Here is a 13,193-nt window from a genome sequence, read left to right on the forward strand (position 1 = left end):
CGTCCTTCACCTGTACTTGTCCCACCTTCCTTCCCTGTCTCCTCAATTCATCCTCGTCTCTCTTACTTCCATTCCCTGTCTCTCCCCTTCCTTCCCTGTCTCTTTCACTTCCTTCCCTGTTCTCTTCTCCTTCCCTGTCTCTCCCCTTCCTTCCCCCTCTCTCTCCCTTCTTTCCCTGTCTCCCCCTTCCTTCCCTGTCTCTCTCAATTCCATCCCGTGTCTCTCTCACTTCCATCCCTGTCTCTCCCTTCCTTCCCGTTCCTCTCACTTCCTTCCCTGTCTCTCTCCCACTCCCCCCTGTCTCTCACCTTCTTCCTTCCTTCCTACTCTCTCTCTCTTCACTTCCTGTCTCTTACCCCTTCCTTCCCTGTCTCTTCTTCAATTCCATCCCTGTCTCTCTCACATCCTTTCCCTGTCTCTCCCCTTCCTTCCCTGTCTCTCTCACTTCCGTCCCTGTCTCTCTCCCTCCCTTCCCTGTCCTCCCCTCCTCCCTCTCTCTTCTCCCTTCCTTCCATCCCCGTCTCTCTCAATTCCATCCCTGTATCTCTCACTTCCATCCCTGTCTATCTCACTTCCTTCCCTGTCTCTCTCACTTCCTTCCCTGTCTCTCTCCCTTCCTTCCCTGTCTCTCCCCTTCCTTCCCTGTCTCTGCTCAATTCATTCCCGTGTCTCTCTCACTTCCATTCCCTGTACTCTCCCCTTCCTTCCCTGTCTTCTCTCACTTCCTTCCCTGTCTCTCTCCCTTCCTTCCCATGTCTCTCCCCTCCTTACCCTTCCTCTCAATTCCATCCCTGTCTCTCTCCACTTCCATCCCGTCTCTCACCTTCCTTCCTTCCCTGTTCTCTCACTTCCTTCCCTGTCTCTCTCCCTTCCTTCCCTGTCTCCCCTTCCTTCCCTGTCTCTCCCCTTCCTTCCCTGCCTCTCTCACTTCCACCCTGTCTCTCTCCCTTCCTTCCCTGTATCTCCCCTTCCTTTCCCTCTCTCTCTTCCCTTCCTTCCCTGTCTCTCCCCTTCCTTCCCTCTCTCTCCCCATTCCTTCCTTCCCTCTCTCTCCCCTTCCTTCCCTGTCTCTCCCCTTCCTTCCCTGTCTCTCTCAATTCCATCCTCGTCTCTCTACTTCCATCCCTGTCTCTCCCCTTCCTTCCCTGTCTCTTTCACTTCCTTCCCTGTCTCTCTCCCTTCCCTGTCTCTCCCCTTCCTTCCCCCTCTCCTCCTTCCTTCCCTGTCTTCTCCCCTTCCTTCCCTGTCTCTCTCAAATTCCATCCCTGTCTCTCTCACTTCCATCCCTGTCTCTCCCCTTCCTTCCCTGTCTCTCTCACTTCCTTCCCTGTCTCTCTCCCTTCCTTCCCTGTCTCTCACCTTCCTTCCTTCCTTCCTTCCTACTCTCTCTCTCTTCCTTCCCTGTCTCTCCCTTCCTTCCCTGTGTCTTCTCAATTCCATCCCTGTCTCTCTCACATCCTTCCCTGTCTCTCCCCTTCCTTCCCTGTCTCTCTCACTTCCTCCCTGTCTCTCTCCCTCCCTTCCTGTCTCTCCCCTTCCTTCCCTCTCTCTCTCCCTTTCCTTCCATCCCCGTCTCTCTCAATTCCATCCCTGTATCTCTCCACTTCCATCCCTGTCTATCTCACTTCCTTCCCTGTCTCTCTCCACTTTCCTTCCCTGTCTCTCTCACTCCTTCCCTGTCTCTCTCACTTCTTCCCGTCCTTCCATCCTTCCCTGTCTCTCTCACTGCCTCCCTATCTCTCTCACTTCCTTCCCTCGTCTCTCTCCCTTCCTTCCCTGTCTCTCTCCCTTCCTTCCCTGTTCTCTCTCCTCCTCCTTGTCTCTCCGCCTTCCTTCCTCTTCTCTCTCCCTTCCTTCCCTGTCTCTCCCCTTCAATCCCCGTCTCTCTCAATTCCATCCCTGTCTCTCTCACTTCCATCCCTGTCTATTCTCACTTCCTTCCCTGTCTCTCACTTCCTTCCCGTCTCTCTCAACTGCCTTCCCTGTTCTCTCTCACTTCCTTCCCTGTCTCTCTCCTTCCTTCCTGTCTCTCCCTTCCTTCCCTTTTTTTTGTCTTCCTGTCTCTCTCTCCCTTCCTTTCCTTCGTCTCTCTGTCCTCATCTCTCCTTCCTTCCTGTCTCTCCACTTCCTTCCCTGTCTCTCTCACTTCCTTCCCTGTCTCTCTCACTTCCATCCCTGTCTCTCTCACTTCCCTTCCCTGTCTTTCTCACTTCCATTCCTGTTTCTCTCACTTCCTTCCCTGTCTCTCTCACTTCCTTCCCTGTCTCTCTCACTTCCTTCCCTGTCTCTCTCACTTCCTTCCCTGTTCTCTCATTCTTTCTCTCACTTTTCCCTGTTCTCTCACTTCCTTCCCTGTCTCTCTCACTTCCTTCCCTGTCTCTCTCACTTCCTTCCCTGTTCTCTCTCACTTCCATCCCTGTCTCTCTCACTTCCTTCCCTGTCTCTCTCACTTCCATTCCTGTTTCTCTCACTTCCATTCCTGTTTCTCTCACTTCCTTCCCTGTCTCTCTCCCTCATTCTTTCTCTATCCCCTGCTCCTTTCATTATCTCTCCCTCCAGCCTTCCCTCTCTCAGACTCTAGGCCCCTTTCCTCACCCCCCTGGACCAATGATCAATCTTACCCCTTCTCATCCTCAAGAACCACTGGCCTCTCAGGTAGGCATACATGCATGCACACGCGCACACACAGTAACACAGTGATGTGCCCTCTGACCCTGTGTGCGTCTGTTTTCCAGGTGTGTGTGAGCTGGCTGCTGGGTTTGATCGCCCGTTTCCCCCCCTCTCCTCATTCTCGTCCACTCCCAGAATGCACTTCTCCTCCTTCCCCTACTCCGTCACCCCCCCTCCACCCCCGTACCTACCCCCACCTTTCCCCACTCTCCCCCCACACTCCCACAGTGGACTCTTCCAGCCCAGCAGCAGCCCCATCCTCTACTATGGAGCCTCTGCCGGGACCAACCACTACATCTCACTGCCAGAGGGGGACAGGACAAACCACTTTACTTCTGGGCCGGGAGGAGACCAGGCCCCCACTGCCAGGCTGGCCAACCAAACAGAGGGTAGGGGGGAGGAGCCTGTGTGGAGGCCATATTGACTCGGACAGGATGGTGCAATCAATCAATCAAGAATCAATCAATCAAGAATCAATCAATCAAGAATCGATCAAAACCTGATGGTTAGTGTTTTATGCCTGTGTCTTTACATTTATATTTGTTTCCATTAATAATACTAAGATGCACTATGTAGCTCTATGTAGTTCTATGTGTGTGTTTTATGAACTCGTACAAAATGTACTTTGAGTTTTATGGTTATGTAGTGTTATTTTATGGTTATTGTTGGTTATGGGTAGGCTTATTATCGGTTATCAGGTATGTTTGGTCGATTGTGTTATATTTTATTGTCTGATGCCAAACAGTTATCTATGAAATGACAAAAAATGATAAATGAATAGCTAATGGATTGAATAATATGTAATTAATTGAATCAAATAAAGGATTGGTTTAATGAAAACAGATTTGATAAATTCAGTTCCAAATGAAATAAAATTGTATCGATTTGATTAGAACAGAGCCATCAAATGAATACATTCCATTGTCCATGGTGCTGAAAACTCAGAAGTCCGCTATATACTGGTTAGGTTAGGCCTACATGTGGGAGTATTAAGTGTTTCCTTTCTAAACCCCATCACATATTTCATATCTTTCCATAACAAGTTGAATTGAGATGAATTAAGTGTACTGCACCACTGAAACTGCCTAGCATGAGGATGATTTGTTCAATGCCAGAATCATGGCACAGGAAAACAAAATTAATCACTGATTCAGTGCATGTTGTAGTGCATAAATGTAAAGTTAGGGCACTCTCTCTGCCTGTTTCTGTGTCCCCTCCTCTCCTCTCATGTCCAGTCATAACTATCATCTCATCCACATTGTAACATCATTATTTATTCAGCAGAGGGTGAGAGCATGTGGTTTCTGTATGCATGCACCCTCCCACATTCACTTGTTTACTTTGGTATCATTCATAGAAGAGAATGTTAATTACTTGAGTAACAGTAAAGAGTCCAGCCAACTAATGTATGAGAAAATAGATTTATTATTTAAATTAGAGCAATAACACTCATTAACATTCGTTAACTTATGATCAAATCAGTATAGTTATATGAAAACTTTGTTGTCAATTCCTGGTTTTACAACACACACAACAACTCTGTGACCACAGGATGGTGCAGTCTGGGAAAAAACTTTAACTTCACAATCACATGCCCTATCATTCATTAATCTACTAACCAACCATTAATTGAAATCTACTGTGGCCAAAAATACTGTGTGTTATCAATACTGTGTTCTTCCATTCAAATAGCACTTTCTCTTCATCCTCGATTACTGCTCTTTGCTCCAATTTACTGTAATGAAACTGTTCAAATGTTAACATATTATAAAGATCGAAGATCATATATCTTGAATGAAGTTAATCTTGCAATATTAACATCTTGATCATCTTGCTGCGCCACCCTTGCTCTGAAAATGTATTTTTGTGGGACAGCTGGAACTATATATAAAAAAAACTATTATTAGAGTAAAAGTCTAAAAGTCCAGAAGTGTAAAAGAAAGCAGGATATACTAAAATAGGTTTTATATGACTGAGTCTGGTTTATTTTATTGGATTTAATAAAACCTGATTTGATTCATTTAGAAAAACTACACAGAGTAATGATTCCAGGCATTATCACTTGGACAGCCTCTTGGCCACGTCCTGATAGGCTAGTTCTATCTCTGCATCAGCCGCGCAGGTGTTGGTAAACTCATCTCGCCTGTAGGCATTTTGAATGTAACGCCATACACCCTGCAGCTCTGTAGGGATCTCATAGTTACGGTATCTCTTAGCGACCACCTGGAGACAGAACACACACCATGGAGAGAATCACAATCGCTTCTGATACAGTAACCATAACCATATAAACCTATAGGTGACTCTAGCCAAAAGGAGTGCCCTGTATGGGCAGAAGGTGTTATTTGAGGTCATAAGAGTTTAGGGCACAACACTAAATCCTGGAACAGACAGCCTGACACAAACAGATCTGAATAAAACACCAAAGGTAAAGAGATACTGTATCTTGATACAGTCCACTTCTGTAATTGGTTGATCATCACTTTCTGTCTGTAGTTGGATAATAACAATAGGAATAATACCTTGACGACATGTAATTTGGGCAGCAAGTTGCAGTCGGCCAGTGTTAATGTGTCTCCGTCTAGATACTTCCGTAACGACCCCCCTTCTGCCACATCTCTGCCATCCTGCAGCTCCTCTGGCAGCGGGGACAGAAGGAACTCATCCAGCTTGGCTAATGCCTTGTTGAGACTTTTCTCTAGAACTGCAGGATGCACACACACATTACTACACACACACAAACCCAGGCAACCCACCTAGATCAGTGAAGTGTGTGTGTGTGTCTGTACCTGCGTTGTTCTCTGGCCTGATGTTTTTGATGTAGGCTGAAAACTTGGCGAAGATGTCGTTTCCTGACGTATTGGACTCCCGGTTCTTAGCTGCCAGTTTAGGGTACCTGAGGAACACCAGCGTTAACAAACACAATCTTATTTAGACTTTTTACAGTGTGTGTGCATGCACGTATGTGTGTATACCTGGGTGGAGCCAGCATGTCCTCTAGGTATTCTTCTATCTTATTGATGTCCGTCTTCACCTCTCCTTCGAAGGTCAGGAAGGGTGGGTGTGTGCCTGGAGCAAGGTTATGGAGGTCAGCCGGTTTTCTATAGGACAACACACACAGATGGGTTAGTGTATATCTGAGAGTGTGTGTGTATGTGCATGCGTGTTTTACCTCTTCAGGTCGACTGTAGTGACGTTGAAGACGACTCCTTTTAGCCATAGGATCATGAAGAGACGCTGAGAGAACGGACAGTTACCTATACTCTCCCCATCACTCCCTGCCTGCACACACGCACGCCGCACCACACACAACACACACACAACACACAACCACTCACACACCACACACTACATCCAGCCACACAACACCACAACACACACACACACAACATCAACTAACACATACACACACACACCAACCACACCACAGCACAACAAACAACACACACCACACACACAGACAGACGACCAGACGACGACAGACAGACAGACAGACAGACAGACAGAAAAGACGACAGACAGACGACAGACAGCGCAGAACAGACGACAGACAGACAGACAGGACAGACGACGAAGACAGAATAGACAGACAGATCAGACAGAAGACAGACCTGAGACAGAAGACAGACCAGACAACACAACCACAAACACCACCCAACACACACAATCGTTCGCCGGACACACAAGCGATGCGCCATATATGAAGATCTGAAAGAGGGAGTCACAATGGGACCACCACATTCTCTCACCTAATTCTATAAGGGCACCACTTTTAGAGACATCAGGGAAAAAAGGACTACTGGACAAAAGCAGTGGCACTACAGAAAAAACGGTGCTATTAGAACCAAAAGTGGTTTTGCGGCTGTCCCATTGGAGAACATTTTTGACACAAACACACACAACCATTTTCTGGTTCCAGCGATACCAATTGCAGGATACGTGACTTTCAACTGAACGAGGTGTTTCTTTATGGAATTATCTCATGAAGGAGATGGTATGTAACTCTGGAACACAAGTATTTTTTACTGGAAAAAAGGATTCTCTATGGGGGAAGGCACAAGATCTTTTTGGTACTTTCTCTATTTTGGGTTTTCTAAGGAGTTTGTTGCATGGGATCTGCTAAATAGTATATCCGGGATGGAAATTTGATAGAGTAGGGTCATTTGGTTCAGAATACTTATATATTATTTGTAGAGTATAATAGGGTGAGGTCTGAAATCATGCCTAGTACACTCAGTGACTTGTGCAATACTGCAAACTTTCACCACTATACTACACTAAATGCAAAGCAACTTCATTTCTCCACTACTCTAACTCGCTTTCTCCTCTGCTCATTCTTTTACTGGACACTGCAACCCCCGCCCCTGACTATTTTTGCCGACACACAACACACGACAACACACTCATTCAGACAAAAACGTGAGATCACAGAAGTAAACACATCAAGAACAAACGGGCCAAAAAACACAAACAACACACAAACAAGCCACAAAAACGACACACACACCGGACAACACACACACACACCACAACATGGCGTGCTGAAGGAGATTCTGTTAGGGATACCACACACACAAGAAGGAACCCACACACTGAAATAACATATTCACACACACAACACCATTTCCACATTTACAACAACACCATCCCATCGGGCGAAAAAACACACCCAGACCACACACAAACGCTGCCTGGGAGCACTTATACCTGATAACGACTACTGTACTAAGGACAAATAACTTAACACACAACATAATGTAAATTAAACACATAATAAGAGACCGGTTCAGGACAGAAGCTTGACACACAAGGGCGCAGCCGAAGGAGTTGCTGGGATAATAACAGAGGGGACTAACCGTGATGGGGAATTACGCGCAGTCAAACTTCAGGATGAGGCACACAGTACTAGACAATACTTGGAAGGGCACTTAAACACTTTCTAGAGTTCAGACAGAATGGATACATCAACCACTGTTAGAAGGAGAGTGAGAGTATAGACACTGACACGTTAATAGACTCAGTGAAAGGGAGAAGAATGGAACTCTGCATTATTTAGTAAACTTCATTTATTGAGTCAAGACTAGTGGGGGGTGTGTTGGTGGATCGTTTGTGTGTGGTGTGTATGTATTTTGAGAATCATGTTTTACTGCTGTATGACTATTACTGAGGCTCTAGCAGATAGTGTGTGTCGTTTATTATGTATGCTCCTGTTCATGTTTGTATTTCCTAGTGGCAAGGATAGACTGTCAATCCTAACCGCTTTCAGTGTGCTAGTGTTTTATATCATGTCTTCGACTTAGATCCCTGTCTCTATACTTTCTTTCTATTCACCTATTGCTTTAACTACCCTCTGCTGCCACGATTATCTCTTTCTTATTTTCTAGATGCTACTGTACTCTCCCCTATCCTTTCTCTCCTACTTATACTGTAGACTGCCTATTTTTCATATAATTGCAGCTATCTACCCTGGGAACTCCTCTCTCTTTCTCTTGTCTGTCCCCTGTCTCCCCCTATATTGTCTCCTCCCTATTCTCTGCTGCCTTCATATCAGGTAATGCCCTTGAAGAACTACCTCATATTCCCCAGCTAACCTATCTCTCTTTCTTCTTCTGTCCGACAAGATGAGAATCTCTGATTAATTTTTCTGGTCATCTTAAGCAGTGAAAGCAGGAGGTTAATAGCTCATAAAGAAAATTAATGGTTCAGGTATCATGTTGTGGCTCTAACGATGTTGTACACTAACAAAGACCTAGAACTAAGACTCATCTCATTCTATTATGAGCACCTAGCATTTATACTTTATACACCCTAGGATTCTATACTCCTAGCTCTCTGATATGCAGGGTCTAATGAGGTAATCGGTAGTTTCATTTATTATGGTATAATATAGTGCGGAGCTAGTAACTTGTATGTATGAGGTCTTAGATTTGGGCGTCAAACATGTTATACTCTGATACTATAAATATTTTAAGGACTACTACGGGATTTTGACATTAGCAGTCTCATCCCGCTAACTTTAATGCTTCCTGTAAGATTTTACTTGTTGAGTCTGTGTAATGGACTGTTTTGGGGGTAGTTTAGTGTTAGTTGATGCATGGGAAAGTTTATTGCTAAACTGCTTGTAGAGTACACTTTAGGTAAGTAGTTATCATTGTGGTGTATGCTTATATGTAGTTATGATTTTTTAGTTTAGGTTGTCTTTATAAATACCCAACCTGAGTCCCCGGCCTCACTCTGCATTAATGCAGAATGAGCTAACTACAAGCAGTGTCTGATGTAAGTAGAACTAGAGTAGATAAGTCATACATGGTTACTAATAGGTTTACTCTACTAGATATGCTTATCGATTTTAAATAAAAGAATTATACAGTAACTAACCCTAGACTACTTCATATTATTAGGCTAACTTATCTTGCTAGCCTAGGAATAGATCAGTCTGGGTGAAAAAATCTAATTAAATTGAAGGTAAAGTTCCTAGCTTACCTAACGGGGTAGTTAGGCCGCCTTTTAGAAAGTAAATAACTAGACTAGTCATATTTCCTCTAGGGGGTCAGTATCTAAAGTAGATAATTTAGCTGTAGCTTCACTCTAGTTGATGGAATTGATATATACTGACATTATTATCGTCAGAACTAATACTCCGCTAGAGTGTAAGAGAGGTACGCTTTTCTTATTCAAGGTTAGGTAGTTTTATCGTTCAGCTGATTCATAGATTATAGCACTGCCTAGATGCTAAGGCGTACGTACGGTCTCTTCATATATCAGTTGTCTAATATACAAAGTACGAATACAGTCATATATAGTATACAGAGTATCTAGGGGATCACTAGTTAAGCGAGACTATCTCATATATTTGATGATATGAGGTAGTGCTCTCTATAGGAGGTATACGTTAGTCTGATATATGAGGTGTTCCTAGGGGTAGATTAGCTGATATATGAGCCTAGATACCGTAGTTCCTAGGGGTAGTTTAGCTGATATATGAGGTAGTCATTATTTATTCTAGGGTAGGGCTCGATAGACTGGACTAGCTCGATATATGAAACGTAGGACTAGTCAGTTATAGGTGGTATATGTTTAGATAGCTACGTACCTATTGAAATATATGAGGGTGTTCTAGGGGGTAGATAGGACTGATCATTAATGGAGAGTAAGTTCTACCGGGGTAGTTAGTGATATATACTTGTAGAAGTAGTCAGGTTCTATGGGTGCGCAGTTATGATGATATCAGCTAGTAATATGCAGGTATATAGTTCTTCAGGGGTTAGTCTATCTACACGCTGTATACCTAGAACTACGGTAGTTTGCTAGGGGTAGTTACCAGATCTGGTATTGAGGTAGTTCTAGGTGTAGTTAGCTGATGTATGAGGTAGTTTTGGGGTAGTGTAATACAGCTAAAAGTACTTTGAATAACATTTGATAGCGTTTAGTTCTAGGGGCAGTTGCTGATATTTTATGAGGATAGTTTTACTTCTGGGGGTAACGATTAGCTGATCTAAATGAGGATAGTTCTTGGGGTAGTTAGCTGTATATGAAGGTAGTTCTAGGGGGTAAGTGATAAGCTGTAACATAATGAGAGTAGTTCTAGGTGCTAAGTTAAGCTGGATGGCTAGGTTAAGAAGGTATTTTTTATTAGGGGGTAGCACTTAGGTAAACTGCAAGGTCTAATCGTACATGAGACAAAAGTTAAGTTTAGATGTGGCAAGTTTAGCTGATATAAGAGTAGTGAGGTTCTACGTAGGGGGTAGATATTGCTGGAGTGGATATGAGGTGGTTCCTATCGGGGTGAGTTAGGCTTAGCGCTATCCAACATATATAGAGGCTAGTTTCTATAGGGTGGTAGTTAGGCTGGTTATAGCCTTATAATAATGAGGTACAGTTTCTAGGTGTAGTTAGCTTGTATGTTGAGGTAGTTCCTAGGGGGTAGTTAGCCTGTTAATACAGATGGAACTAGTAACGTTTATCTAGGGGTAGTTAGCTGCGAGATACCGAACAGTCCTTACAATGAGGTAGTTTACGGTGTAGTTAGCCTGCATTGTATGAGGTAAGTCTTAAGGGGTGTTAGCTTTGTCAATATGAGGTAGTTGTAGGGGTAGTTGTGGTATACTGAGGTGCTTTCTAGGGGTAGGTTAGCTCAAAAACATAGGTATAAAAATGAAGGTAATTTTAGGGGTAAAATGTTATTAGACTGGTAATAAAAACATGAGGTAATATCTAGGGGGTAGTACTAGCTTAAGTAACAGTAAAGAGAAAAGGTAGTTATCAATAAGAATGATAAAAAGATTAGATAACCAGAGGCAAAAGTGTGTAAAAAATAGATCCGAGATAGTAGGTGTGGTATGGAATGGTTGAAATAATATTATTCTGGTGTTTATACTGGTGTCAACCCTATAAAGGATACTCTTTCAGCCATGGCGCCATGATGGTGTGTGTGTGTGTGTGTGTGTAGGTGTGTGTGTGTGTTGGTGTGTGTCGTTGTAGTGTGTGTCAGTGTGTTGATGTGATGTGTGTGTGGTGTGTGTTGTGTCGTTAGTGTGTGTCGTGTGTGTGTGTGTGTGGTGGTGTGTGGTGGTGTGATAGTGTAGTGTGTGTGTAAGTGTGTGTGTTGAGTCTGAACATAAAAAGGCTGAGTGTATAAGGGCAGAAGATAGATTTGTTAGGTAGCCCTAAGAATTATCAGTAGCTGTCTAGATCAAAATAATACAGTATTAGTTTTGAAGAGATCCAAGGCAAAAAAAATTGTGGAAACTTGAAAAGGGTAAAATGAAGGATACTGGGGGCTAACACAAAGACAATAAAAATTTAATAATGTATGGTATACTAATGTTGCAGTTTGTGTGTGTGGTCGGTGTGTGTGTGTGTGTGTGTGTGTGTGTGTGTGTGTGTTGTGTGCTAAGTGTAGTGATGTGTAACAGGGTGTGTGATGATGGATGAGTCTAGGTGATGTGTTGGTGTGTGATGTGTGATAGTGTGTAATGGTGTAATTATGTGTGTGAGTTAGTAAAGTGAATAGGTGTTAAATAGATAAGTTGATAATAGTGATGTGTATGTAAAATATAATATAAATAAAAAATTTATTTTTATATAAAAAAAAGGAAATAGTTTTAAATATAGTTGTAAAAAAAATTATGGTGTTTAAAAATTACAAAATTTTAATTGAAGTAAAATATAATAAGATAAGTGGTGTAAAAATATCTTAGTGATAAGTAAAGATTTAGTAAAAAGAAAAGATTGATATAGGGGAGGAGGATTGATAAAGATAAATATATTTATAAGGAAACTGAATGGAATATACCCATATTCAGAAATATATAAAGAGATGTGAAGACAAGAAAGAAGGGGTCTAGGAGAACGACTGATCTAATAGATTATAAAGGTCTGTCTGTCAAAAAATCTGTATATCCTGGTAAACTTAATAGGAAAAAAATGAGTAAAACCTACATCCTCGTACATTATCCAAAATGTACTATGTGAATTGGTTGTGACCCATGATATGTGTCTGGAGGATGATGAAAGAACTGTCTGATATAATGTTTGAAATGAAAAGTGGATCTAAGGGATACCATAAGAAGGGTGAAAAATACAATAAAAATGGATAAGATTATCAAAAAATAAAATTCCAAAAAATAAGTCCATGAAGAAGTATAATCAAATTTACATTAATCATTCAACTTTCTAGGTTCTTGAAACAAAAAAGAATCTAGAAAATAAGGAAGAGTTAAATAACTAAAACTACTGAACACAAAACAAGAAAGCTAAAAGTCAAAAAAGCAATATAATATACAAAAAGAAAATCGGAAGAGAATGAAAGTAGTTAATGTGGATATAGTAGGAGATCTGGGAGGTCTGATCTGAGACTGAGGGTGTCTGAAGGTTTTCTGGAAGGAAGATAATACTATTAGTGACTGACTGTATCTGATCATGGAAACGAGGGTCTCATATGGAAAAAAAGTCTGAGTCTGATACTGACGTTAGAAGAAATACATTCTGAGATCTCAATGAAATCAACATAACCCTGGAGGATTATCTGATAAGTTGGTCTGATATCACTGAGGTTAGAGTACTAATGATGTCTGGGATCTGGACATGGTTTCTGGGAAGATCATGTACCCTCATGAAATCACTTAGACTGTAGATGTCTGATCTGTACTTGATCTGTCTGATCTAATCTGTCTAGACACGTCTCTGACTAAGGAGAAAAAGTCCTGGTCGTGAAAGGAAAATCTGGATAAAGAAAAGAGAGTTATCTAAAAAAAAAAAATAATATTAAATAACAAAAAAAAGAAAAAAAAAAAAAAAAGAAAAAAGTGTCTCTGTTGTCTGTCTGTGTGTGTGTGTGTGTGTGGTGTGTTTGTGTGATTTAGTGTAGTAGTGTTGTGTGATGTGTGGTGTGGTGTGTGTAGTGTGTGGTTGTGTGTAGAGTAAGTGGTTAGTAGTGTTGTTAGTGTGTGTGTGTGGTAGTGTGTGTAGTAGTAAGTGTGTGTAAAAGTGGTTAAGGTTGGAAGAATTGTGTGAGATGTTGT

General features: G+C 42.3%; 2 protein-coding genes across 3 annotated transcripts in view; one reads left to right on the plus strand and one right to left on the minus strand.

Moving 5' to 3' along the window:
- The window catches only part of LOC111962982 (runt-related transcription factor 2-like), a 9,127-nt gene extending 6,033 nt beyond the window's left edge, over nucleotides 1–3,094 (plus strand). Inside the window, exons 5-6 of the mRNA XM_023986212.1 lie at nucleotides 2,560–2,655; nucleotides 2,736–3,094. Of these exons, the coding sequence (XP_023841980.1) occupies nucleotides 2,560–2,655; nucleotides 2,736–3,094 (455 nt within the window). The remainder of the gene's footprint in view (nucleotides 1–2,559; nucleotides 2,656–2,735) is intronic.
- A 978-nt stretch (nucleotides 3,095–4,072) lies between these two features.
- The window catches only part of clic5a (chloride intracellular channel 5a), a 15,492-nt gene continuing 6,371 nt past the window's right edge, over nucleotides 4,073–13,193 (minus strand). For both annotated transcript variants that reach the window (XM_023986767.2, XM_023986766.2), the window contains exons 2-6: nucleotides 5,843–5,952; nucleotides 5,646–5,771; nucleotides 5,460–5,566; nucleotides 5,193–5,374; nucleotides 4,073–4,893 (exon numbers count right to left, since the gene is read on the minus strand). In XM_023986767.2, coding sequence (XP_023842535.2) covers nucleotides 4,729–4,893; nucleotides 5,193–5,374; nucleotides 5,460–5,566; nucleotides 5,646–5,771; nucleotides 5,843–5,952 — 690 coding nt within the window. In that variant the 3' untranslated portion in view covers nucleotides 4,073–4,728. The remainder of the gene's footprint in view (nucleotides 4,894–5,192; nucleotides 5,375–5,459; nucleotides 5,567–5,645; nucleotides 5,772–5,842; nucleotides 5,953–13,193) is intronic.

The sequence above is a fragment of the Salvelinus sp. IW2-2015 genome, linkage group LG4q.2 (assembly GCF_002910315.2).
Source record: "Salvelinus sp. IW2-2015 linkage group LG4q.2, ASM291031v2, whole genome shotgun sequence".
NCBI lineage: Eukaryota > Metazoa > Chordata > Actinopteri > Salmoniformes > Salmonidae > Salvelinus > Salvelinus sp. IW2-2015.